At 44.5% G+C, this 27,394-nt stretch overlaps 1 protein-coding gene across 2 annotated transcripts in view; it reads right to left on the bottom strand.

Moving 5' to 3' along the window:
- Window positions 1-27,394, bottom strand: part of otog (otogelin) — an 87,357-nt gene that overhangs the window by 40,517 nt on the left and 19,446 nt on the right. For both annotated transcript variants that reach the window (XM_061750100.1, XM_061750109.1), the window contains exons 20-33: window positions 26,549-26,714; window positions 24,120-24,194; window positions 23,638-23,681; window positions 23,283-23,448; window positions 17,887-17,994; window positions 17,273-17,411; window positions 15,473-15,607; window positions 14,934-15,080; window positions 11,693-11,812; window positions 11,412-11,528; window positions 9,960-10,116; window positions 8,625-8,651; window positions 7,486-7,656; window positions 6,539-6,817 (exon numbers count right to left, since the gene is read on the bottom strand). In XM_061750100.1, coding sequence (XP_061606084.1) covers window positions 6,539-6,817; window positions 7,486-7,656; window positions 8,625-8,651; window positions 9,960-10,116; window positions 11,412-11,528; window positions 11,693-11,812; window positions 14,934-15,080; window positions 15,473-15,607; window positions 17,273-17,411; window positions 17,887-17,994; window positions 23,283-23,448; window positions 23,638-23,681; window positions 24,120-24,194; window positions 26,549-26,714 — 1,851 coding nt within the window. The remainder of the gene's footprint in view (window positions 1-6,538; window positions 6,818-7,485; window positions 7,657-8,624; window positions 8,652-9,959; window positions 10,117-11,411; window positions 11,529-11,692; window positions 11,813-14,933; window positions 15,081-15,472; window positions 15,608-17,272; window positions 17,412-17,886; window positions 17,995-23,282; window positions 23,449-23,637; window positions 23,682-24,119; window positions 24,195-26,548; window positions 26,715-27,394) is intronic.

Consider the following 27,394-nt stretch of genomic DNA (forward strand, 5'->3'; position numbering starts at 1 on the left):
ATATTTACTGAATGTTTGAGCATGCAAAGAGGGGCTCAAACGTGCACACACACACAAATGTTTAAGATGATCTAGTGACCGGGCATAATCAGGAGGAAGAGTATTGATTAATTTAGCATGAGCAATGTGATTTAGCAAACCTGAGACAAATTGCCAGGGGCGGCCCCAGACTGAAAGTCAGCCACCCCGCCGGCTACCCCGTTTGTGCCCACACGATAGTGTTTTACAAGGAAAACACTATAGTGTTTTACAGCCCCTGCTGATGAATGGTTTCGTCCACTTCCATTCATGGAAGCTGAAAACATCCCAGTTCTTGCATGGCCAGCATACTCCCCGGACATGTCACCCATTGAGCATGTTAGGGATGCTCTGGATCGGCGTATACGATAGCGTGTTCCAGTTCCTGCCAATATCCAGCAACTTCGCACAGCCATTGAAGAGGAGTGGACCAAAATCACAACCTGATTAACTCTATGCGAAGGAGATGCGTTGCACTGCGTGAGGCAAATGGTAGTCAGGCCAGATACTGACTGGTTTTGGGAGCGATTACATCAAAATAAGCACAGCTTTTGTGTGGTTGCTGGCTTTACCAAAATTATGGGCGCGATGGATCTATTTTCTGCAGCAGGTGCAAACCAAGGACACAGTGTTTGTTTGCCTCTTCTGCTAACACTTCCAATTCTATTACTTCAAACACCATTTTGTACTTGCGGTCCTCTCGCAAATGTTCAATGTTCAAAACCATCAGAGCTACCTAAACCACAAAACTCTCTTTTAAATACGGAATACGAAATCTTGGTATGTTTTGTCTGCAAAACTATTACCGCAGAGACAAAAAATAAAGTGGCTTTACGGATGCAGACGGCCCAATCATCCAAGGGAAATTTGCCACTTGTCTGAAGTGTTACTTGAACTCACCACAAAGGAGGAAGAAAAATTGAGAATGTAGTGCTGTAGTTTGCTTGGAGGTTTCCATTAACTGTTGTCTCTCATATCCACTGTTTGGTTTTGCAACCCATTTTAGACCTGTTGCTAACAGCGTGCATAATCTCAGAGTGAACGAAAAAGCAATTTAGCGTAGGCTATTCAGGATCTTAGTAAAAGATCTCAATCTGAGTAAAATCACTTGCAACACAGCCAGCAACCCCCCAAGCAATCAGTTATATTGTATGTTTCTGACAGACTAACAGAGATTTTGGATTTTAACACAGTGCGCCTGAAAAAGCGGGGAGTCCAAGGGTTGAAACCAACAATTGCTCCAACTCAAGCCAAGAAATAACAAAAGAAAATGAGAGATGAAGGGCGGAGCAGCCCCCGTGCCACCCTTTGTTAGACTGACTGCTAACAAAGGCGCAATCATCACCAGGAGATCGATCACTGCAAAGCCAGGAGAGTGTTGACTCTATTATAAACAACACGAAGAGGGGATGGTTAACCCCCAGCAAAGAAACGATTTGGTGGCAAACAGCCGACACCCAATGTGTCATCTGCCTGACAGAAAAGACATTGCAGACAGTATAGATGGGACTGGGGTTCATGAAGCCCAGATGCCCACCAGATGTACTCGGTCAATTACTAACTGGAGGACCGAACCCAGTCAAAGTAATGGGAGCCTACGTGTGTGCCCACTGCCAAGACAACTTTCTCCCGAGTCTGAGGATTTATGCCCAATGGGACCTCGGCGGTGGAGATCGACTGTTTGATGTGTGTACCTGTGCCTGGGACGAAAGCCAGTTGTGGTAGTGTACGATCTGCTTAGGTGAGTCAGCCGCTGGTTGAGTAATTTCAGCCAGAGGCGCGGAAGGATGGCAGCTGACCAGGGCTGTCACTCCGATGGCTCCACTGGTCCCATTCACTGGAAGTCAACCCGCATCCGTTCGCCCAAGAACATTTATAACAGCAGTGGCAGAGGCTTCATGACTCGATACATAAGTGTTGGCCTGTATACCATCCCATTGAGATGGAGCCACTGATGGTGAAAGACTCTACATGGTGGCAACAGGACTTACAAGTCGAGAGGCAGTTGTCGTCCAGCGAAGCTATAGAAAGACGATGAAGAGAGAGGAATGGGAATATGATACCCAAAAAGAGAATGTGGGCTGGTAGGGATGAGAAGATATGGCAACGATTCACCTGGGCTGAGGTAATCACACAAATGAGTGACAGGGCGGACATGGCCCTTGAACAGTTGCCGGCAGCCCCAAAGGAAACCCCATTAAGGGGATGCAACTTGTTTTGTTTTACCACAGCATTGGACTATTTTGAGAGACAGTTTGAATTTAAAAAAAAATCTGTATTTTCTATGGCTCCAATGGTCAGGTCAACGCAATTGTACGTACATGCTCCCCGCAAACGGAGGTGACACAGTGGTTCCCCACAGTTTGATAAACTGCAGCCTTCGAAGCCGCCCTGCTGTGAGACTCCCCCAATAAGACCCTGTGGACCCAAAATTAATTAGCAGGTCCCCTCGAAATCTTGGTTTACAGTAATCAAAGAGTCCTTTCTTCGTTTGAACTCACAACAGGCCAAAAAGGGACCAATCGACGATGGGATGCAAATACAGCAACAAACTATTAGCTTAATATCCAAACGTGCGTGCAAGGCACCACCCGCAGGAGTCGAGAGGAACTGCAAAGTCGACCGGGCGGACTCTCATTTCATGTTTAATCAAGGGAAAACGTCTGTTTTGATATTTCAAGAACTCTGCAGAATTATTCCAAATGTATGCCTTGATGTTCGAGTCATTGTATCAACTTTACAAACGTAGCTGTGAGATTTTGAGAATTGTTTGCCTTGATTTGACTCCCAGCAGAACATACCCTGTGCTGGACCTGTGAGTACAGCGAGTACCAAGTTGAGGTTATTTCATATTAATATATGATTTTAAACCAATTTTATAAAATTTGTAGACAAGATTCAAGCTGATGGGTGTGGTCTTCTCCGTCCCTCTTCGACACGCCCCTGGGGTACTTAACCCTGGCGCTCGTGTGTTTTCGGGCTCGTAAAAAGTGACGTGGCTCCCCTTTAATAGGTAAAATTCATTTGATTTGAACAATTAAACTTAAAATTAGGGTTGACCGGAAGTAACGCAAGCGTCGCTTCTGGTTTGTTCTTTTCTCCTAAATTAATTACATTTTTAGTTGACTAATACACAATTGATCACGCCATTTGACCTTTGAGTGATGCTCTATGTGAAAGTTAGAGTGAACATGGCCATGGTTTCCGACAGTGGACTGTATGCTGTTGGAGTGGACACGGAAGTGATGCCCCAGCCAGTTCAGTCTCTGCAACCAGGGAACAGAATTGGTGGAGGCGATCGCATCGATGCTCAAAAGCAGGAGCCTACTGACGTGATGCCAGCCCCCGAGGCTACGACGACAACCCCTTCCCAGGGACTAGAATGGCAGAACATAACGATAAAATCGGAGGGTATGGACAATCAAGTTGCACCTCCCCCAAGATTTAACTTACCGGAGGTACTCTCAGAGGCAGCAGAAGAGCGTGCAGCAGAGCAACAGCAACAAGAGCTCTTGCGCATGAGAGTTATGAGAGTACTGGCCTCCCTGTGGAACCAACCCGAGGGCGAAGATAACAAACCTCTTCCCCAAAACTAGACTGCAAAAGTAAGATTATCGAGGGTCTACGGTGATATGTTTGGTTTTACTACCGACCAAAATGTATTGAACGAGGACCGACAAAGACTTATCCTGTGAGAGATCATATTTACAGCTGTAAAGGAAAAAGAATCCACCGACTATTGGACTAATACAAAGTGATGGCTGTGCAACAGCAACTTAGAAAAGACAGCCGTGCAAGGACTTTATGAATGTACTGACTGCATGATGAAAGCACATGTTGCAGCAGTTGAGGATCCAGGGGCACCATATTGGTTCTTCCTCTTCTCTTTTTCGACGAGGAGGCATCTGTCCAAACCCCCCTGCACCCCAGGTATATCTCCCCAATACTCCAAGGTATGCAATTCAAGATAAGGTAGGGACAGAATTATTTGGACTCTGTCCAGGATAAATATGTGGAGATCACGTAGAATGACTTTTTGATTTGGACCACCACTTATGGCCAGAATTAAGAATAACGGACCCAAAAAGATATGTTCATTGAAAATACTAAAATGTCACTGAGGGTTTGCTTCAAGAAATATGATGTTTGGAGTCAAAGGGGAATGGCATGTTTTCCACAGATGGGGTCATGTATAGGGAATCATATGTATAGGAAATCACATATATGGGCGATTGGGTTGGTATCGGTTCACAGCATTGCTAAATGATGAGCCAAACCCGCTCTATGAAGAAGTAATACAAGTTGTTCCTAGGCAGATAAGCTCTATGGACGTGCCTGCGCGACATATGTTTCCCCTACCCAGGGAAAATAGGTGGTGGCTCAAAGCAGGATGGTTAATTGCGGGAGCAGCGCTCCTCCCCCCCTCAGTGGATTGTCACCGCCTGGAAGTGGGTGTGGCGAGGGTTGAATCGAATGTTAAAAGATGTGAGAGGAGACTTGTACAGACTACTTCCCCCTGAGAGGGCCACTCGTGCACATCAGATAGAAGAACAAATGAGGATGTCTTCGTCCCTGGTCGACTCGTCTGCAACAGCGAGCACTCAGTTGCGGAACTATGCACCGCAATCACCATATGTGTGGTGTGACTCCTCAGCCGAACCGGTCTACGACAACGAGCTCCCTTTGGAGGTAATCAGAGAGCCGCCTGCAGTCGAAGAACAGTCTGAGGAGCCCCACTATGTTCTCCCGAGTGATTGCCTGAGTCCAGAAGTCCCACAAGACAACACCCTGTACTTGACTCCAATATCCGAACAACATGACCCTTCCTCTATGGGGACACACCCAACCTAGGTTTATAAGGAAGGACGAGGCCCCTGTTCCTGTAGCTGATGTGACCCCTACATCCCTATGAGACCTCTGGATGTACAAGTACAGCTGCCTAAGAACCCATGGCTCAACGTAACATTTAGCGTACTACTTACAATAATAATAGGCGACTTTGAAGAAGCTAACTTTGAAAGCATGTACGAACCTCAAATTCTCGACGTAGTCCCAGTGAGACATGGAACCGCTAAAGAATATAACGAGACCTGCTGGGAGCCGAGCTGATGCTCTATAAAAGTTAACTGGACAGTTGAAAATGCAAGACCGAGCCTTAAAAAAACAATGGAATCACCAAATACAGAAAGGACTAAGACTTAACGACGGGACTGGCCTGACTTTACTGAAAGAGAAGACCAATATTGAACAAGTTATCCAGAAAGAAGGACTGGGATCCTTAATATGGAAGGCGAAACAGTTTATGGACAATGAGAAGGATCCTTCAGTGATAGGCATCATGGTGTTGGAGAAAGAAGTCCAGAAAATGGTTAAGCACTATAGTGATGAAGGTACCCGTTTTTTCGAAGTAGATTATGGAATGGCCCAAAAAGGTATCCTGCTCAACCGATAAACAATACCTGCGTGGACCAGTACCCAAGATGGCAGACTGTTGGCACTGCTTTAATCTCACCTGTGTAGAGTATATTGGTTTTGGATAAGAACAATTCATTTTGGACAAAGAATACGCCAAAGAATACATCCGATTGGCGTTTAACCTTAGAATCAAACTCTTTGTCTGGTAAAGGAGCACCACGTCTCTTTTTATATTCGTAGATTTTAGGAAAAGTGACAAAAAACCTCTATGTCTCATAATCTGAAGGTTGCTACAGGAATGAAATACGAGTCCTCGATTTCAGCGGCTTTGCTATTAGACTCAAGCACACACAAAGCATGACAGCGCAAAAGATCGTTAGAGAGCGAGCAGCTTTAAAGAAGCATGGTTACAGTTCCGCCCGACATCTGCTAAGGTTACTCTGTCTCGGCGTGGCCTAACGTAAGCGGGGCCGACGCTTCATCGGCGGCTGTGAGAATCTAGGCGAATCGCTCTTGACACTGGCTTAAGCAAGCTCCCATCGCCGTTTATGGTCCACTGTGTAATACACAGGGACAACGGGGTGCTATAACCCTGTAAACGGAGAGCCGGTCAGGACTCCCTTGGTGCCAAAGGTGCAGGGGAGCCGAGGGTAAGCGTGATCTGACAAACTTTACAAGGAGACAAATGCCGCTCTGTTTTTAGCTGCAATGACAACAGAACCAGAAGCACTGATACCAGTTGAACCCTGGCATCAAGCCTTCACGGACAGCTGAGTGAAGCCTGAAATACCCGGGAAGGGAAAATATTTACAATTACAATTTACCTCCAGTACCTTACAACAACTGCAACATAAGCTTGACCTTCACTTCTATCATCTCCTAAATAATGTATGAACTGGCAACCCCACTGAGTTAACAAAATAAAAAAAATAAAAAAATCACTACTGTTCTTTCTAAGCTGCTAGTTCTACTGCTATTACTTGCACAGTGGCTTGTGCTGTGCCAATGTGACTTATTTTATTAACTTTCACTTTCTCACATTGTTCCATCAGTTTCCTTGTTTTTCAACTGAACTTGATTACTGTAGCGGGTCAGTCAGCGATACCTGTGAGTCTGAAAAGAGTGGCCTTGCGGAAGCTGTCTGTGTGACGATACTTGAGCAGGTGGAGGCGAGGGAAGGTGGCCTGTAAGAAGAATCCAGGCTTTGCGTGGGATTCCAGGGAGTCATATCCTGAGACCCAGGTGTCCCTGTGTAGCACAAAAGTGGCTCGATCCCAGAATCCCTCGCTTTCCTCCCACTTGACCAGCTTCAACTGGCCACTGGGGCTCACATACAGAAAGTGATTGGGTCTGTGTGCTGCCTCAAAGGATATCCGTGATGTATCTATTGAAAAAAATAAATAAAATAGAACGATCCTCAATGGACAGTTACACTGTAATCAACATCATTGGCATCAGTTTCTTGAGAATTTTGCGGCAGGAAACAGTATATAAGAACATCTTATTTGTCATCATCTCCTGTTCTTCTGTTTGTTCGTTCTTATAAGTCTAAGCCAACACAAATACAGTATATACAGTAAATACTTAACTGGCCAACGGGGGAAACACTGTCGATGCTGTTGTTTAAAAAACAAAAACAAAAATCGACTTGATCCGACGGGAACTCAAAAACGAAGAAGGCCATACACTAAAATCTTCAAGGATATCCATCATTACCGATACCACTTCTTCTGTTCAAGGTCATGAGAAAAGCAAAGCCAATCCCAGCTGACTTAAGATGAGAATGGGGTACTCCCCCTGGACTGATCACCAGTCAGTCACAAGACTGACATGTAGAGAAAACAATTCACATGGGCAATTTAGAATCTTTGACGAACATATATGGATTTGGAAGTTGGTGAGAACCCATACAACAGATTCAAACAAATATCGTGCTTGTCTTAAAAACTGAGAAATGATTCAAGGAGTGAGTTCTTGCAATGAACTGTTGATCCAAACTATTAATGGCAAGTCATAAAGCAGAAATGTGAAGAGCTAATAAGAGAAACACACCATGTGGTCGGACTCTGCTCAGGCCTGGTGTCATCATAAAGTGTGACAGTGTGCCATTGGTGTCACTGAGATTTCCTCGCTTAAAAAACACCGAGCCGCTGGTCATGCTGGCAACAAGCACCGAAGTCCGGTCTCGGAAGGGGAGCAACCTAAAAGGGCCTTTACCAAGAACTGGAGAAATGAAGCTGTGTTATTGCAGGTTGTTGAAAAGAAATGTGCTTCATTTTGTAAATAACCATTTTGCAAGACTGTGCTTCATGCTGTGGTCATTCAAAAGATGTTATTCTGTTTTAGAAGTGTCAAACTGATTGCCTCAATCAAGCACAGACACTGATGAATGATTGCAGAAATTGTGAATATTAGGAATGGTCAAATGCATTACTGAAGCTTAGTGACGAACCATCATTTACAAGAAACGTGGCTGGATTGTTTTCTAATGATTGCAATTGGATTTTAAAAACGGTTTAGCATTAAGAAATACTTTACCATTAGTGAGGTTATTCATGGGAGGAAAGGGGTAGGGAGCATTTAGATTGAAATGTAGAGCAATAGAAAAATGACAACTCGTGTAATGAGTCCAGATTGACCCTGTTCCACAGTGTCAGGTTCAGACAAGGGGCAGATTAATCGATGTTCCCATCATGCTTTGTGTGCTCTTAAAGCTTGCAGTGTAGAAGCTATCATACTGCTAGATCTTAAAGAGGAGCGATGCATTCATTCATTCATTCATTCATCTTCATCCGCTTATCCTCACGAGGGTCGCGAGCGTGCTGGAGCCTATCCCAGCTATCTTTGGGCGAAGGGCGGGGTACACCCAGAACTGGTCACCAGCCAATCGAAGGGCACATATAAACAAACAATCATTCACACTTACGGGCAATTTAGAGTATTCAATTAACCTAACCCTGCATGCTTTTGGGATGTGGGAGAAAACCGGAGTACCCAGAGAAAACCCACGCAGGCACGGGGAGAAGATGCAAACTCCACACAGGCGTTTGTGTAAAGCAGAGAAGAAAGAAAAAAACTGTTTTTGCAACCAAAACACTTGGACCCACGCTATTAGACTCACGAATGACAGCATGAAGCTGAAAATAAGCATGAACTATACTTGGAACAACAAAGTGGGGAGGCTACTATACCTTTGTTGTAGAATTCACAATCATATGCTGCAGAGAGAAGTACAGATACAGTAATAACACAAATGTCCTCAGTTGCAGAATCAAAGTGCTTCATTCTCACAATACATGTCATAAAAGTGTGTAAAAGAAACATTTTATCGTGAATACATTTTAGAGATATATGATTTCTAAAAGATACCTGCTTCTTAATAAATATACAGTGGGACCTCAATAAAACGCAACCCAATATAAGGGATATCGGATAAAATATAACAATATGTCCAAAAATAGATTGCATTTGTCACAAGAATTAGCCGCTGTTTATTATTGGCGCCGTGGCGCAATGCTGGCAGATTGGGACTGAAGTATTTCCGAGTCACAGATATACAATATTACCCCATCCAATTCCAAAAGACGTGCCTCGCGTGCCTACGTGGCGGCCATGTTGAATGTGGGGCATTGACGTGCCGGCCTTGTGATGATGGTCCTATCTATCTCTATTGTACAAAGAGCAGAGAGAGAGCTGCATGCTGTGGCGTGAAGTCTGAGGAGTCGGGAACATGTTATTTTTGGTACAGTAACAGTTTTTTTTTTTACAAGCTGTTCATCAATTTGGAACGAGGACGCAAACTAATTCCTCGTGGCTCTGGATGAAATATGGAACTTTCAAACATTTTGAAGCTTTTTTTAATATTTATTTACAATACCTTTCTACTGTACTGGGTGTTTTAGACCACACAAAAAAACTACAAAACATAATTTTGTACTGTGCAGTAATATGGGTGCAAATGGCCTAAAAAAAAATAAAATCAAAAAGGGTTCAATGTAACGGACAATCGTCTATATCTGACGACGCTCCCCTCACCCCTATTAGTCTGTTCTATTGAGGTTCCATTGTAAGTGATATATATCTATTGCTATATCTAGATAGATAGATAGATAGATAGATCGATAGATAGATAGATAGATAGATAGATAGATAGATAGATAGATAGATAGATAGATAGAAAGTAATCCCTCATTTATCAAGGGGGTTAGGGTCCCATCCACCCCCGCAATAGGTAAAATACACAAAGAAGTGACCAAATTTTACCACCAAAAATTACAGTATACCCTCACAATCCCATGATATGGCGAATTATGCAAAATATGAGTATGAAAAAAAATCTGCAATGCGCTGAATCCGCAATAAGTGAACCGCGATAAAGCGATATATATATATATATATATATATATATATATATATATATATATATATCCACACACACACGGTGTTCCCTCGCACACACACACATATATGTATATAAAACACACATGTATAGAAAACACACACACACACATCATATTTCAACTTACGGCACAGAGACGGGGAGCGCCAATCGACAGGAATACCCTGGTGACAGCAGCGTTGGGCGTACGCTGCCACACTAGTGCAAAAACATTCACAGTCAACAGCCCGATTGCAGCCACAAGTGTCTGCCAAGCAGTTTCTGTAGAACCAGGTAACGTCCACCTGAGGGCAAAGGGATCACTTTGAGCAGTCTATTCAAAGGACGGATGTTAAACTCTTCCTGCATGTTCTGGCCGTGCTTAGGTGGGTTTTCTTCAGTATTACGGCTTCCTCTCACATTCACATAAATGAAAGACTAAATTGTCCATATTTGTGAATGAGAGTTTGTGATTGACTGGCGACCAGTGTAGGATGTACAGACCCTTTCCAAAAAATTCTAATATCATGGAAAAGTTGATTTATTTCCAGAATTCCATTCAAAAAGTTTAACTTTCATAGATTATAGATTCAGGGCCCACACTTTAAACAATTTCAAGTATTTATTTGTTTATTTTGTACATAATTTGATTGATTTAATGTGACCCTATTTTCTTTCTTTTTTTTTTCTACAAAAACTGTAAAGTAAATGGTGACTTCTTCACAGTATTCAAATTTTTGGAATTCCTGATTTCGTGGGTTTTATGAGATGGAAGCCCAAATTATGTAAAAATAAACCAATAAATACTTGTAATTGTTTAAATTGTGGGCCCTGAATCTGTAATCAATCAAAGTTTAACTTTTTGAATGGAATTCTGGAAATAAATAAACTTTTCCATGATATTCGATTTTTTTGGAAAGGGTCTGTACATCCTACACTGGTCGCCAGGCTCTAGCCGGCGGCACGGTGGCCGACTGGTTAGAGCGTCGGCCTCACAGTTGTGAGGAGCGGGGTTCAATCCCCGGCCCCGTCTGTGTGGAGTTTGCACGTTCTCCCCCGTGCCTGCGTGGCTTTTCTCCGGGCACTCCGCTTTCCTCCCACATCCCCAAAACATGCATGAATTGGACACTCTAAATTGCCCGTAGGTGTGAATGTGAGTGTTTGTATGTGCCCTGCGACCGGTTCAGGGTGTACCCCGCCTCCTGCCCGATGATAGCTGGGATGGGCTCCAGCACGCCCGCGACCCTCGTGAGGAGAAGCGGCTCAGAAAATGGATGGTCTCTACCCATCATCACCTTCTAATCACAGTTCAGCGTTGTCACTGTTTTTTTGAGTGGGAACCTATTCTCTGTCATTCGCTGAAAACGCAACTATTTGCTGTTTTGTGCTCAGGCCAAAGAAACAGAAATATTACTTTGCTGCCATGTTGCGGTATCTTGGTACCAAGTGACTATGTTGAAGTCAGTTAATGAGTGTCAGATAGACCAAAGTACTTCTTTGCCTACAGGCAATTAGAAAGTTTTTCAGGGGGTCAATTACGTCCGGATTTTTGCTACAGCGGGCTTCACTGTGATGTAATCCATGTTGAACCGCTTCTTACCATTGGGTGGCAGGCCTGGAAGACCTCACTGAGCAGGACAGCACACTGCCGCTTGGCAAATGGCTCTCTGAGTGGACTCAGACTGCATGGGTGTCTCATATCTGGACCATTCACACACTGAAAACACATTAACATTTAAATGGTGAAGTAACATTAGTAACATCCTTTCAGGATATTTATATGATAATGATCATTTGAAGCACGGTAGTGATAAAATGTCCTATCAAATTGTCCTCATAAGGTAGTAAAATGGATCACAACGACCATGGTCCTTGACTCACATCAGCTCCTATCCAACTGTTTCCAAACTCTTGTGGCATCGTGGCATCGATGTTGTCGGGTGTGCGCATCTCATTCACTGTCTTCATATCAAAGTTTCCACATAGACCACTCAGCTTGCCCTGAACACATCATCAACATTGAACAGCATTTACCTTTGTTTGGCCATGGAGAGCTTTTTCCAAGACCCTTTCAATCTAAACTGAAAATTCAAAGCAATAAGGAAAACAAGCAACTCGGCTGTACACGATCAGGATTTTGGGGGCTGATCACCGATCAGCGAGTTTAAAAAACAGACAACCGTTCACGAGATGGAGGAATGTGTCTATTTAAATGACTTGTTCATTTACTGTATATACTTAATTGGTCAATAAATTATATTTACAATAAATGTATGTTTGTTGGCGGCACAGTGGCCGACTGGTTAGAGCGTCAGCCTCACAGTTGTGAGGACCCGGGTTCAATCCCCGGCCCCGCCTGTGTGGAGTTTGCATGTTCTGCGTGGGTTTTCTCCAGGCACTCCGCTTTCCTCCCATCCATCCATTTTCTACCGCTTATCCGAGGTCAGGTCGCGGGGGCAGTAGCTTTAGCAGGGACGCCCGGACTTCCCTCTCCCCAGCCACTTCATCCAGCTCTTCCGGGGGGATCCCGAGGCGTTCCCGGGCCAGCCGAAGGACGTAGTCTCTCCGGCGTGTCCTGGGTCGTCCCCGGGGTCTCCTCCCGGTGGGACGTGCCCGGAACACCTCACCGGGGAGGCGTCCGGGAGGCATCCGAATCAGATGCCCCAGCCACCTCGTCTGGCTCCTCTCGATGTGAAGGAGCATCAGCTCTACTCTGAGATGCTCTGGATGACCGAGCTTCTCACCCTCTCTCTCAGGGAGAGCCCGGACACCCTGCGGAGGAAACTCATTTCGCCCGCTCGTATCCGGGATCTCGTTCTTTGGGTCACGACCCGCAGCTCGTGACCATAGGTGAGGGTAGGAACGTAGATCGACCGGTAAATCGAGAGCGTCGCCTTTCGGCTTAGCTCCTTCTTTACCACAACGGATCGATACAAAGTCCGCATCACTGCAGACGCTGCACCGATCCGCCTGTCGATCTCCCGTTCCATTCTTCCCTCACTTGTGAACAAGACCCCAAGTTACTTGAACTCCTCCACTTGGGGCAGGATCTCATCCCCGACCTGGAAAGGGCATGCCACCCTTTTCCGACTGAGGACCATGGTCTCAGATTTGGAGGTGCTGATTCTCATACCAGCCGCTGCACACTCAGCTGCGAACTGCTCCAGTGAGAGTTGGAGGTCACGGCTTGATGAAGCCAACAGAACCACATCATCAGCAAAAAGCAGAGATGCAATACTGAGGCCACCAAACCGGACCCCCTCTACGCCTCGGCTGCACCTAGAAATTCTGTCCATAAAAGTTCTGAACAGAATCGGTGACAAAGGGCAGCCTTGGCGGAGTCCAACCCTCACCGGAAATGAGTCCGGCAAGGCAGACCAAACTCTGACACTGGTCGTACAGGGACCGAACAGCCCGTATCAGGGGGTTCGGTACCCCATACTCCCGAAGCACCCCCCACAGCACCCCCCGAGGGACATGGTTGAACACCTTCTCCAAGTCCACAAAACACATGTAGACTGGTTGGGCGAACTCCCATGCACCCTCGAGGACCCTGCCGAGGGTGTAGAGCTTGTCCACTGTTCCACGGCCAGGACGAAAACCACACTTCCCGACGGACCTGCCTCTCCAGCACCCCTGAATAGACCTTACCAGGGAGGCTGAGGAGTGTGATCCCCCTGTAGTTGGAACACACCCTCCGGTCCCCCTTCTTAAAAAGGGGGACCACCACCCCAGTCTGCCAATCCAGAGGCACTCTCCCCGATGTCCACACGATGTTGCAGAGGCCTGCCAACCAGGACAGCCCTACATCATCCAGAGCCTTGAGGAACTTCGGGCGAATCTCATCCACCCCCGGGGCCTTGCTACCGAGGAGCTTTTTAACCACCTCGGTGACCTCAAACCCAGAGATAGGAGAGCCCGCCTCAGAGAACCCAGACTCTGCTCCCTCATGGGAAGGCGTGTCGGTGGAATTGGGGAGGTCTCATTTTACCATTTTCCCACTGTACCCACCTGTAATCGTGCTGCGGGATCCTTACTCCACTGAAAAAATCTGTCAGCTTTGCACATTTTGGTTCACATCTGGTGTGGCGGTAGGGGGGCGGAGACGACCCGCTTAGGGCTTGTCTGCTTAACAACAATTGTGGCAAAACAGCAAGGCTCCGACGAAGTCACGAATCCTAAACACATCCTTCAGCTTGCAGGCTATAATCTAACCCGGCACTACAGCCGGTGGCCAGGACACTCGGCTTGGCGTGCACGGGCCCGGGCGACCGAGGCACTCGTTCGCTGCTCTGTTGACAAGGCTACCCTATTGGTCATCTTGTATTTGTTGAATAGTAGTCTGTAATTATGTTTTGTTCAAAGATGGATGTGCGTATTGGAAACTATATAGGAATTATCCTATTTAAACAAATAATAAATAAAGGGGGGGGGGGGGGGGGGAGAAGACGCTTGGCCAGGGTTAAGTTACCTCTAACAAAGCATGTAGTGAGTCCTTTTTTTCCCACATTGCGCTCGATATATCACAAACACTTCGTAATGTGGATAAGTTTCAAAAACTTTGTTACGAAGCTCGGCAGCACAAACTGTGAGTCTGTCTCACAGTTTGGAGGTTTTGGATTTGAATGGGTTTGTTATGTGTTCCTCCCACTCTTGCATTCAACAAACATGTATATTAAACATTTACAGAACAAGTGAAAATATCTATCAATATATATTTTAGTGATATTGAATTTATTTTGCAACCAGTTCAGGGTGTGCCAGTTAGCTGGGATAAGCAGTGTCGATTTCTTTTCTTATATTAGAGCCTATTATAGTTACATTATTTCAATATTGTGGTACTTGGATTACGTTACTGACTAGATTTTTTTAACAGGTAACGAGTAACTGTATCGGAATACATTATTAAGTAACTCTCCCAACCCTTATTATATCCTAATATTGGGATAACTCGATTCATGAAACTCCCAAATTACCGAAGGTACTATTTCTATTGACAATTGACAATATGAGGTCAAGTAGACAATGAGTCTCACGCATTCTCTGTTTGGAAACCCTGGTAAGCACCCCTTCCCCCTGAAAGCAAAAACCAAAGTGTTTTGACGTGGAGCATGCCACGTACCTCCCAACGGGGTCCGACCTGGATGTGGATGGTGGTTTTCCGGTCCCACAGGATTGTGACATCCTCCTCTGGGAAATGAATCACAGTGAAGTAGCCAGCAGGCCAGATGACCATCTTCCGATTCATTCCTATGATACTAGTTGGGTTCTACAATGCACACAGTATTAAATGTAACAGTGTGATTGGATTGGACAGAATCATATTTTGCCACCAAATGGACAGTTTGTGTTTCTATCATCGTATTCCTAACTATAATAATACATGGCTGTCGTTTGATGAGTGTCCCGTGTCTAAATTGCACAAAAATGAGCAGGGACGTGTAAAACACGATCAATCTGCGTCTGCAGACACACAGCGTTTCTTACCTACGTATGTGTGCGTGTTGCTGAAGTGCTTCAGTTTCTGTGAGCCATTAGCCATTAAAAGTCTACGTTCTGTCCTGGTGCTCGCCAGGAGCCAATCAGAGGAAGAGTAGGGTGTGTTCAGCTCTTTATGATGCGCTCGTACTAGAATCTAGTATACGAGAAGGGATGACTTACAGGTTGTCCGGTGTCATCGTCAAAGGTTACGAAGGATCTTCCGATGTTGATCATCAGTGATTTCCTGCAGATTAGGCCATTGTCAAAACAGTCAATGTTCTCTGCTGTCACAGTGAGAATCCCATCAGCACTGCTCTGTGCAGGAGAAAAGAAAACCCCAAACACAAACTTTGTCAAAGTGTCAATAGATTATGTTTCAAATGTACACTATTCATATTCATTCATGAATACTGTCGGTGCATAAAAGCAATTTACAGGCATTTTGCTGGGAAGACTGGGTCAGCAAGACAGCTCAAGAACAAACCTGCAATGTATCTACAGCGTATCACTCTGTATCTGCAAATTATTTCCAGGTCTGATTAGATCTGTCCTCTGAAGGTGTCCTATAGAAAATCGCAAAAATGGCTGTACGATGTGCAATCGTGCCATACAGGGGATACGAATGCAGGCCGCCCTCGGTTTAGGATGGTCCTGACATACGACATTTCAAGCTTTTCGAACATCGCGCAGCATATATAAGGCATGCTCAGTTACCACCTTCTTGTTTTTCACTTGATTATTTTATAGTTCTGGTCGAAAAGTGTTTTTCACATAAATGTACTGTAATTATGTATCATCAAATTAGCTCAGTTTTTAACTTCAAATTATTGCCTCTTCCACAATGTGTGAAAATTCCTCTCATACATTACTTATAGATTATAGATTTGTTTTTCTGGTGTATAGATATTCTTCCAATGTCGCATCATTATTCATTAGTTTATAAGCAATAATAGTGCTCCATCCCCACTATACACAGTGTTGATGGCGTACTGCTTCCCCCTCCCGAATTTCCTCGAAGTCGTCAGGAAGTCGCTTGAACATGATGTTTGTTATGGACACAGAACAAGATGGGCACAGAAGTCCAATAACAGAACACACATGGGGTTCTGATCGGGGGGGAACGATGGAGTCCCCAGTGGGAGCACTCTCCAGCACCCCCTCCAAGGACTCCGAAAAGGGTGGGTAATCTGAACTACTGTTTGGTGCAGACACACAAACAACAGTCAGGACCCGTTCCCCCACCCAAAGGCGAAGGGAGGCTTCCCTCTCGTCCATCGGGGTGAACACCAACGTACAGGCACCGAGCCGGGGGGGGGCAGTAAGTATACCCGCACCTGCTCGGCACCTCTCACCGTGGGCAACTCCAGAGTGGAAGAGAGTCCAACCCCTCTCGAGAGGACTGGTACCAGAGCCCAAGCTGTGTGTGGAGGCGAGCCCAACTATATCTAGCGGGAACATCTTGACCTTGCACTCCAGCTAGCGCTCCTTCCCTGCCAGAGAGGTGACATTCCAGGTCCCTAGTGACAGCCTCTGTGGCTGGGGATGGGATTGCCTTCGGCCACCGCCCAGCTCGCACTGCACCCGACCCCTATGGCCCCTCCCACAGGTGGTGAGCCCATGGGAATACCCTTTTGAGCCGTGCCCAGCTGAGCCCCATGCGTGCAGGACCGGCCACCGGACCTTCAGGAGGTCCATTATTTATTTATTTTTTTCATAGCTGTAAATTTTAAAGAGGCGCAGAATATCTTCTTGACCCCCCCCCCCAAATAAAAAAACAGTCATGTCATTATCAAAGTTAAAGCCACTGCAAGAGACAAGGGTTTAAGCCTCGGCAGAGGTGATCTTGTGAATGAATATGTCATGGTTAAGATTTTAACAGCATAAATTGACTGGAAAATAAATTGGAAAATGCAGTAAGGTGTATGGTTAACCCGATCCCATATACTGAACTCCAATCCTGAAAAAGATCCTTTTTTGTACCTTTACAAGGTAAACTTGGCAAGCACCAACGTAGTCAAAGAGCAGGCCATCAAAAGTGCTGTAATGACGATCTCCGTATGCTGTGCACATGGACGGACATGGACGAAACACACACTGGAACGTCCCGTGCTGGCAAACACTGCAAAGACATCACAGGTTCAACTTCTTGTCACTGCACTATTGGACACTCCTTTTGTAAATGTTCCATAGCTGAATAACCGAATGGCTGAATCGCCATTCATGGCACTGTTAGGCTGTCATCATCATGTTCTACTTGGATTACAAACGGGCAGAAAGAGTGAGATCACTGGGAGGAGGTTTCCTTTCACCACTGATGAACAGCAAAAAGAACCACAAAGTCATACAGGAGCCCACTGTTCCCCAGCATTTTCTCATCTGTGATATCATATAATCATGATATCGGGTGAACACTTGCACTGTTACTGTTACGAAGTCAATGAAAGCTAGAATTTAGCAACACTGTTGCCGCTTTGTTTCATTGAGATAGATGCGGAATCAGTGAAATAGAATGAGAGAAACATGTGGAGAAACAAGTTCCATCCTATTCTGGAAGATACGGGATTGCCGTAAAAACACCGTACGAACGAACATACCACTGATGGCAGGGGGAAGACACTTTGTCACCAGGGTAATACTCTTTTCCTTTCCACAGACAGGGGCAGGCCTCAGGCTCAAGGCATTCATCTCCATGTTTCAGTAAGCTGGTGGCACAAAAACATATTCATGCTTTGTACTATTAATCACGGGAAAAGAATCCGTCCTTCATGTGGTGGGTAATATCATATGAAGCCAAGTTTTGCAAACATACTCATAAAAGAAATGTGCTTAGCACGTTGGCCCGTCTTCCTAACCTGTAATGGAACAACGCAACACTGGCCACTGTCGTCGGCATTCTTGATTTGTTTTGCGTAAAGTATCCAATAGCTTCCGATATCAATGAAAATGAGCCAATTGTACGTAAAGTCACGATCAAACAATGTCGCCAACATAGCCATGGACAGGCACCCTTCCTTAATATTGCATTAATATTCACCCTCTAGCAACCACAGGGTTCTCTATAACCTTCTGGCACCTTTCGGAGGAAAAGTTTGTCCAATCCCAAAGTCTTCTTGTTCTGGAATGCTTGTAAGATTTCTTTTCAGCGATTGCAAAGTTAAGCTTTTTCCAAGGATTTTCATTCTCTACGGCAGCGGTTCTCAATTTTCTGGACACCAAGTACCACCTCCGAAATACTTGGCTCTCCAAGTACAAACGTAATGACCAACATTGAAATACAGTAGCGTAGTTGGCCCAAATGATGATCAAAAATCAAGGCCGAGGTTTTATTCCGAAAAAGTAGATTATTTCATATTTTGTGTGATACTCCAACATGATGTGCACTTTGAACATTAGTACTGCGCTTAAAGACAGGAAAATAAAAAAAGTATTGAAATAATGATTCCATTCAAATATATTGCACATAAAAGTGAAACACCAACATTTTATAAAATTATTAAATGCAAACCTACTTAAAAGTTCCAAACAACTGAACTATACTCAACACATTGTGCTGTACTGGAGTCAAAAATAAAACAAATCAAATCAAATCAAAATCCGTGTCGAATCCACCATAAGCTTATGCGCAGTTGGAACATTTCAGGGGCCACTCTTTGAGAGTCACTGTTCTATGGGATTGAGATCAGGACTCTGACGACCAGTTTCCCTTCTCCACCATTCTTATGGGCTTTTGCTTTCTATTGTTCTGAAGAACTGTGATCTTCCTCCTAAAGCCGGATGTCTTGCATTCCACTCTCAAATCCCTCCGTAATCCGCTCACTTCCTGCCTTCGCTTCATTCTGAAGGTGGCAGTTCTCATTCATAACAAATTCGACACGATTCATTCCTGCTTCTACGTTTCTTGATTGATTCAAACCATTGCAATTACAAAATATTTTCCACATCAGCCAAATTCTAGCCTTCTTCCACATTAAGATGCCCGCATCGAGACCCATTCTACATGATTCCCTCCTGTTTCCACATTTCTTGAGCGATTCAAACCATTCCGACTTCCAGCCATTCAGCTCATTTCATATCATTTCATTTCATTCCACATTGTTCCATAGATTACATTCACCATTTCAACGTTCACATGTAATTCCGCCAGAAATTGGAAAGTATAGTTTCCCTCACGGAATTAATAATCAAAGTATTTATCGTTCTTAACAAGTGTCATTTTCTTCAAAATTCCGCCTTAAATACTGAGATGACTAGTAAGTCAGGGTGTATAAAAAATGGATTTAATGAGTGAGAGTAAATCCTCCAAAGTCTAATTTGGAGCATTTGTCAATTTTGTGCATGAACTATTTTATTTTAAGGAGCAACACTTAGCTTTGTTTTATTTAAAAATGTGCTAACTTGAACTTATTCAGTACATGAATGTTCTCATCCCGCGTTCCCTCTAAAGGCAATAGGATACAAGTTTATACAGTAACTGTATTTGCATGCACATTTGAGGAAAGTCGTAAATAATAGATATTGGAAAGGTTCAAACAAAAAGGAAAAATGTCCTGGCCAGAAGAGCCAAGAGCGGAAAACAAAAGGGCCACGCACCAAGTCGCATGAGTGTACACCAATGAACAGAAATGTGCTTAGATTCACTACCTCCATGAGAAATCTGGACAATTAGGATTCTTCATTCACGGGAAGGAAGACACAATCTTTTTGGTCTGGTCCCCTCCTCCATTTCCCCCTCGCTCTGCAAGGTGAAGCTTTTAAGTATCTTGTAATATCTGCGGCTGAGTTGGATCCCCCAGTGATGCTGCAGCCTGACAATGCAGTGACAAACTGAATGGCCCCTCCCGAAAAACCCAGATTCAACTGAATAGGGTTACACCCCAGATCAAACTGTGTTAACAGGTGGCGTCAGCCACCAGCCAAGTTCTTCTATCAATTACTCACATCTTCTTCTTCTTCTTCTTCTTTTCCTTTCGGCGTCGCCACAGCGTGTCATCCTTTTCAGAATCAGAATCCTCTTTATTTGCCAAGTATGTCCAAAAAACACACAAGGAATTTGTCTCCGGTAATCGGAGCCGCTCGAGTGCGACAACAGACGGTCAATTGACAGAGAACGCTTTGGAGACATCGGAGGGACAGCCAAGGTTCGATGTTTTGGAGACTAAGTTAGAGAGAGCAGACTTGGATGGAGAGGAGAGAGAGTGAGTAGATTGGTAGAAGGACGGTGAGGACGGAGCTGCCAGGCAAGAGAGCGAGAGGAAGAGCAAAGAGAAGGTGGACGGATGTCGTGAGGGAAGACGTGAGGGCCGTTGGTGTCGGAGAGGAGGATGCGGGAGATAGTCGTACACGGAAAAGGATGACGTGCTGTGGCGACCCCTAAAGGGACAAGGCCAAAGGAAAAGAAGAAGAAACCCGTCCTGTTCCACTGCATGGCCTTGCAGAATGGTGGATCTCTATGCCTTTGTGCTGGAACAGGGGAGTTGGAAATACTCCCTCTGCTTATTTTTTATTTTTGAAAATGCAGCCGGACAGAAAAGAGTTTTAGGGGACAGAGCGGGATAGAGTGGACATGGGGGCTAGGGGTGAAAACCACAGCAGAACAAAAGTGAGACAGTCTAGATATTTGAGCACAAGTAACATTACAACTTTCATTTGTGATGTCATTAGATGGGGTGTGGCAAACACCAGGACATGCTATAACTAACCAAGAGAACCAGATAAGAGAGGACAGAAAAGGGAAGGACAGGATGTGGGGAAATGAAATTCCAGCTCTTTCCCTCAGGTAGGCGCTAGCGATCAATGCAAACTAGAACTAGCAGACATTCCAACAGCTTCTTCCCTCTTGCCATCAACTGCTTAAACAGCTGACCTACAATTCCATTGCAACATGCTGCCAATTGTTTTGTCTGGAGTTATTATACATGACTCGTGCACTCACTATTTGCATATCAAATACTGGCCACTCATGTGCCCGAGTAGCATCTGCACCATTTGCGCAATCCACATTGTCCCAGATTATTGCACTGCTAGTCGCTTTAAATTGCATGCATTCCTTGAAGTTTCAGCGCCCTTTGCACAATGGTCATTGCACCGGACTATTTCGAGATGAGTCATTCCAACTGCTCTTATTGCTACAGAACGCTGCATCTTTTTGCAGAATTGTGAAAAAAAAGATGACAAATAAATAATTGTACCGGCATTAACCAATGACGAGCAACCTTTTATTGCTCAGTGACCGTCAGCCTTGAATTCTGGCCCATACCGATATCGGTCCGATCCGATATCAGCAATAATCCTACATACTTTACGTATTTCGTAGTATGGAATGTTAGAAAAAGCTTGATGAAGAGATATTACGCAGACAGAGAACAATAATCAGCAACAGTAGGAATGAGAAAAACTAACCGATTTATTATTAACCAATGGGTTACATAAAGTAACTTCAAAAATAAGAATTTACAATAATTGAATAAAATAAATAATATTGGGAAATTCAGAAAAATAACTTCAATAAACCCAATAACAAAAATATATTTAAATTGCAACATAACCACTGCTTAACTTAAACATAAGCATATTCTTCTACATTTGAGTAGATTACATCATAAATTTAAAGAAACAAGTAATCTCAATCAAAAGAAAGAAAAATATCTAAGTTCAATTCAGTTGTTTTTTTTTTTGCTCTCAGTATATAAAACAGCAGTGACGAGCTAACCGAAAATGAACATTGAACCCACGGCACTTATCTCTCAAAATAATGAATATTGCTACACAAACGGTGCTTAACCACATACAAACAGGCAACAGAGCATATACGGTATTCTTCAAACTCGAGTTATCCTAGCACTATTCGATGGTGACTACTTTCTTTGTTACAGCAAATGTGTATCTCATTGCATGCATCACAGTGCCCCTCGAAGGCCAAGATGTGCACAGCAGGAACAGCAATTGTCGAGAAAAGCTAGCGATTTTGGGGAACCAAAACAAAGACAGAAAGCAAGGCTGTGATGTATTTGAACATTCGACAGGTGCAACGCTTGCACCTGTCGAATGTGAGTTTTACAGTGAACTTCAACCGGAGCGTCAATGAATGACTTGAAGCAAGCAACATTCACTCTTACTCCTTTCTCCTTTGTTAGCATTTTAGCAACCTGTCGTCGTGCTCACGTGGGCTCTGCATGCCGTCCGGGCGCCGCTAGATAAAAGTGCTGGAGCAGCGCATGGAATGGACCGCTTGTATAAGAGTGGTCAAATCGGAGATTTTAGAACCAGTCTAATCTGATCCGATACTCTTATTTTTTTTTTTTTTTTGCTGACATTGTACCGATTTCCGATCTCAAAGATCGGATCGGGACACCCCTAATTCAAAGCACCACACACACAGAATCGGAAAGAAAAGCACAGATTCCATTACGCCAGTCGATCACAGGGCAGGGTAGTGCGGACGTTTAGCCAACGTGTCGTCCAACCCGCTGATCTCAGCTTCACCGACACGGTCGGTCTCGTTATCTCACTACGACAAGCTAATTTTCTAACCTTTAGCGATCAAGACAGCAAGCAGCAGCCGTATGCCGAAAAGACAACAACACTCCTAAATCAGGCTTAACAATGGCAGTACAGTACCGATCTTTGTCGATTATATGGCTTTCTTCGGAGCGGGTCCCACATTTACAGTATTCAGCATATAACGTGTCGGTCATGGAAATCTGGCTGGTTCATATTCTTGTTCCGTTCACTTTTGATGATACACTGTAGTAGCAAATGTCCATCATACTCTATGTGCAAAGGTCCAAAATCACACAACTAGGAATCCGATTTCACAAATTCATGACATTTAGTATGCGATATTTTTCCCTTTGGCGAGGTGCATCACGGATGAAGAGCAGCAGACACTACTATTTCTCTAATGTGTTGGAAATATGAAATATGTTACAGTGTTGATACAACATTTCAAGCAGGTACGTTTTGGAATACTCAGAACCGATGTCTAACTCACCCAGAAGGGCAGCTACATCCACTAACGCACGGGTCATGTGCTGCGCAGGTCAGATTGAGGAGGAAAGATTCACAAGTGTGCTCACAGGCCACACCTCTTCCCGGAAGGAGGCCGTTCTCGCCCTCAGAGCAGTTATGGTACATTTGACTCCCGGGACATAAGCTGCCTGCAAAGAGAGAACAAGAAGAGCAATTATTCTGTCGATTTTCTGCCCCCAAAATCCGCTACACTCTGCCGTCATGAGATGAATGGGATCGAATAAAAGACTGTAAAATACATTTCTATAAAATACATTTGCAAAAACTAAGCATCATTATCTTTGTAAAAGAACTATTTGTTTTCAATTGGTACTTACCACCGTCTTTAGTTTGCGACACCAATTTACCATCCAGACACAGCCTAGAGGGACAACAACAACAACAACAAGAAAACCTTAGGATGATGAACTCATGCACACTGGGACTTCAACTCAAGAATTCTTTTTGGGGCTAAGGTGTCAGTGTGTTTTAAACCACGCAGCACTTTTTAATCCAATGCAGAGTGTGTAGCACAAGTCTTATAGGCGCGTTCACGAAGAAGGACTTTTTAGTAAATATGGTTAAATTGGGACTGACGTGAAGGGAAGCATTGAAACACATTGTTTGTTTGTTTTTTTTCCATGGGAGACATGCAGCGAAAAGTCCTCTTGAAAACCGATGTGCAAGTACAGTATTGTCCAGACTTTCCCTCGGTCGTTAGAATGAAGTTACAATATAGTTTGGAAGCAAGTCTAGGAAGGCAGATGTGTTACTGCATTTTCCATTTAAGATTGAATTTTGAAGGAGAGGAAGATCTTACTGAACACCCGCCGATGTCATGATCACGTCTCCTGGTTCATAATCGCCGCCGAGGAAAGTGCAGGGACACTCACTCCTGTAAAATCACCAGAAACAAATGAAAAGCACAAGTCAGTCTACAAATGCAAAAGTCACTTAGGCCTTCCTTGAACCAAGAAGGTCATCCATCAAAACTGGAATGAAAACAAATCTTGCTACTTACTTACTGGAACAATTTACTCACATAACAGTAGAAAGGCTTTGATACATACTGCAGATACTTTCTTTATCCAGAGAGGGAAATTCATATTTCTATGATGATTATTAACTGTATTGTTATTATTTACTTGACTTATTATTTATTTTGACATTACACGTGTCTTACCAATACCGTGTAGTAAAACCAAATTGAAAAACAAAGAGCAACATTTGGAGGGATTAAAAGAACCTTAAATCGAATCTGAACAAAAAGAAAGATTCAAATGTTTGTGTGTGCATATGCAGTGGGTACGGAAGGTATTCAGACCCCTTTCGAATCTTCACTCTTTGTTATATTGCGGCCATTTGCTAAAATCATTTCAGTTCATTTTTTTCCTCAATATCCACGCAGCACCTCATATTGACAGAAAAAAAACGGAATTGTTGACATTTTTTCAGATTTATGAAAAAAGAAAAATTGAACCATCACACAGCCATAAGTATTCAGACCCTTTGCTGCGACACTCATATTGAACTCCTTCATTGGAGCCCAGCTGTGTTTGATTGTACTAAGACCTTACAGCTCACAGTGCATGTCAGAGCAAATGAGAATCATGAGGTCAAAGGAACTGCCTGAATATTTCTGTTGCAATTAAGGTTCCTTAGAGCACAGTGGCCTCCCTAATCCTTAAATGGCAGACGTTTGGGACGACCACAACCCTTCCTAGAGCTGGCCGTCGGGGGAGAAGAGCCTTGGTGAGAGAGGTCAAGAAGAACCCAAAGATCACTGTGGCTGAGCTCCAGAGATGTAGTCGGGAGATGGGAGAAAGTTCTAGAAAGTCAAGCATCACTGCAGCCCTCCACCAGTCGGGGCTTTATGGCAGAGTGGCCTGACGGAAGTCTCACCTCAGTGCAAGAAACATGAAAGCCCGCACGGAGTTGGCTAAAGAAAACCCCTGAAGGACTGCAAGATGGCGAGAAATAAGATTCTCTGCTCTAATGAGACCAAGATGGAAATTGTTGGCCTTAATTCTAAGTGGCATGTGTGCAGAACACCAGGCACTGCTCATCACCTGCCCAATACAGTCCCAACAATGAAGCAAGGTGGTGGCAGCATCATGCTGTGGGGGTGTTTTTCACCGGCACGGACAGGACGACTGGTTGCAATCGAAGGAAAGATGATTGCGGCCAAGTACAGGGATATCCTGGACGAAAACCTTCTCCAGAGTGCTCAGGACCTCAGACTGGGCCGAAGGTTCACCTTCTAACAAGACAGTGACCCTAAGCACACAGCTAAAATAACGAAGGAGTGGCTTCAGAACAACTCCGTGACGGTTTTTGAATGGCCCAGCCAGAGCCCTGACTTAAACCCAATTGAGCATCTCTGGACAGACCTGAAAATGGCTGTCCATCAACGTTCACCCTACGACCTGACGGAACTGGAGAGGATCTGCAAGGGGGAATGGCAGAGGATCCCCAAATCCAGGTGTGAAAAACTTGTTGGATCATTCCCAAAAAAGGCTCATGGTTGTATTAGCTCAAAAAGGTGCTTCTACGAAATACTCAGCAAAGGCTCGGAATAATGGCTTTTTTAATAAAGGTTTTTTTCCAGTCAATGTGGGGTGTTGTGTGTACATTAATGAGGAAGAAAATGAACTTACATGATTTTAGCAAATAGCTGCAATATAAGAGTGAACAATTTAAGGGGGTCTGAATACTTTCCGTGCCCACTGTAGACACGCACACAGGGATGTTGAGGGCTCATTTGTGGCAAAAAGCGTTAACATTCTAAGTCATATATGCATTCTAATTATGTCTCATCTCAATAAAAAGGTTTACGTTGGATCTAAAGGTGTATAAAGTGTTGTAACAGGTTACAGGTTATCCGGTTAGTCGGAGGGGAAGCTTGTCCTGAAAGCAATGTACAGTCAGCAGGGTGCAGTACGTGTGGCTTCGCTTGTTGTTGATATTCATGGTCAGTCGGCTTAAGAAATGATTTACGCCCGCACAATGTCATTGAAAATTGCGGCAAACCGTGACTGCCGGTTGTGTGTAAAATGCATGTAGTGACGTCTACACAGCAGGCATCGCTCGTGAATCGCACACATTTCTTGACTAGGACTTTATTTCGGTGACAAAGCCAAAACATTTCAGCCACTGAAAATTTCTGAATGTAGTAAAGGGTGTCGAAGAATGTTCATCACGTAACTTGTTGGTGTTGATTTCAGACCCATCCCCCTCGGCCGGCCTGACCTGTGCACGCAGGTGTGTGTTCGTTGGTTGTAGAATAATCCCAGTGGGCAGACGCAGCCCTCTTCACACTCCCCACCACAGTGCTGCGAAGAAGAGAGGGTGGAGCAGCGGCGGCGGCAGGATGACACGCACACACCGTACTGCATGGTGGTGGGACAGGTGACCGCTGGAGTTAAGAGAGGCAGACAACATCAGCGGAAAGTTGGAATTTGAGGGTTTGTGTCCGATTTAGCAGAAAGGCATCCCCCGCGGGGCCTCGTGTACAAAACGTACGTCCTTTGTCACAGCACGCATCAGTTCAGATGTATCAAGAGTGAAATGACCGTGGAAACGGGCGGCGCCTCACACTAACTTCATGGCTGGCGTACGACTGCGGTCAAGCCAGCCTCCACTCGAAAAGTAGCAGTCACCGCAGTGGCGTACGCACGCTTCTACCGCTGGACACCTATTAATTGATCAAAGCGATCATTTATGCTGCCTATTGCCCTCACAATCTCTTCTTGTGACACCGGCACAGCGCGGCCGGTCGGGCAGGCAGCAGCGGTCGCTTGTTGAAGCGTAATTGTGTCGGAGACGCCGGGAATGGCGGAGGAGACCCCGGGAACGGCGGACGAATCCTCCACGTCTGTGACACCAGAGGCGCCGGAATTCCCCGACATGTAGCACGTGGCTGCGAATGCGTGTCCTCTCCTCTGTATTCAAATAATAAATGGAGTCATCAAACGTGAGGCAAAGTCTTTGATATTCTCTTTGACATGCTCCTATTTGGATTCAAAAGCTTGATTACAAACTAAATAGCATGCAACATTTACGCATGAACCTTTATCTCCTAAGGCTGAGTGTAAA

The sequence above is a fragment of the Phyllopteryx taeniolatus genome, chromosome 2 (genome assembly GCF_024500385.1).
Source record: "Phyllopteryx taeniolatus isolate TA_2022b chromosome 2, UOR_Ptae_1.2, whole genome shotgun sequence".
In the NCBI taxonomy this organism is placed as follows: Eukaryota; Metazoa; Chordata; class Actinopteri; order Syngnathiformes; family Syngnathidae; genus Phyllopteryx; species Phyllopteryx taeniolatus.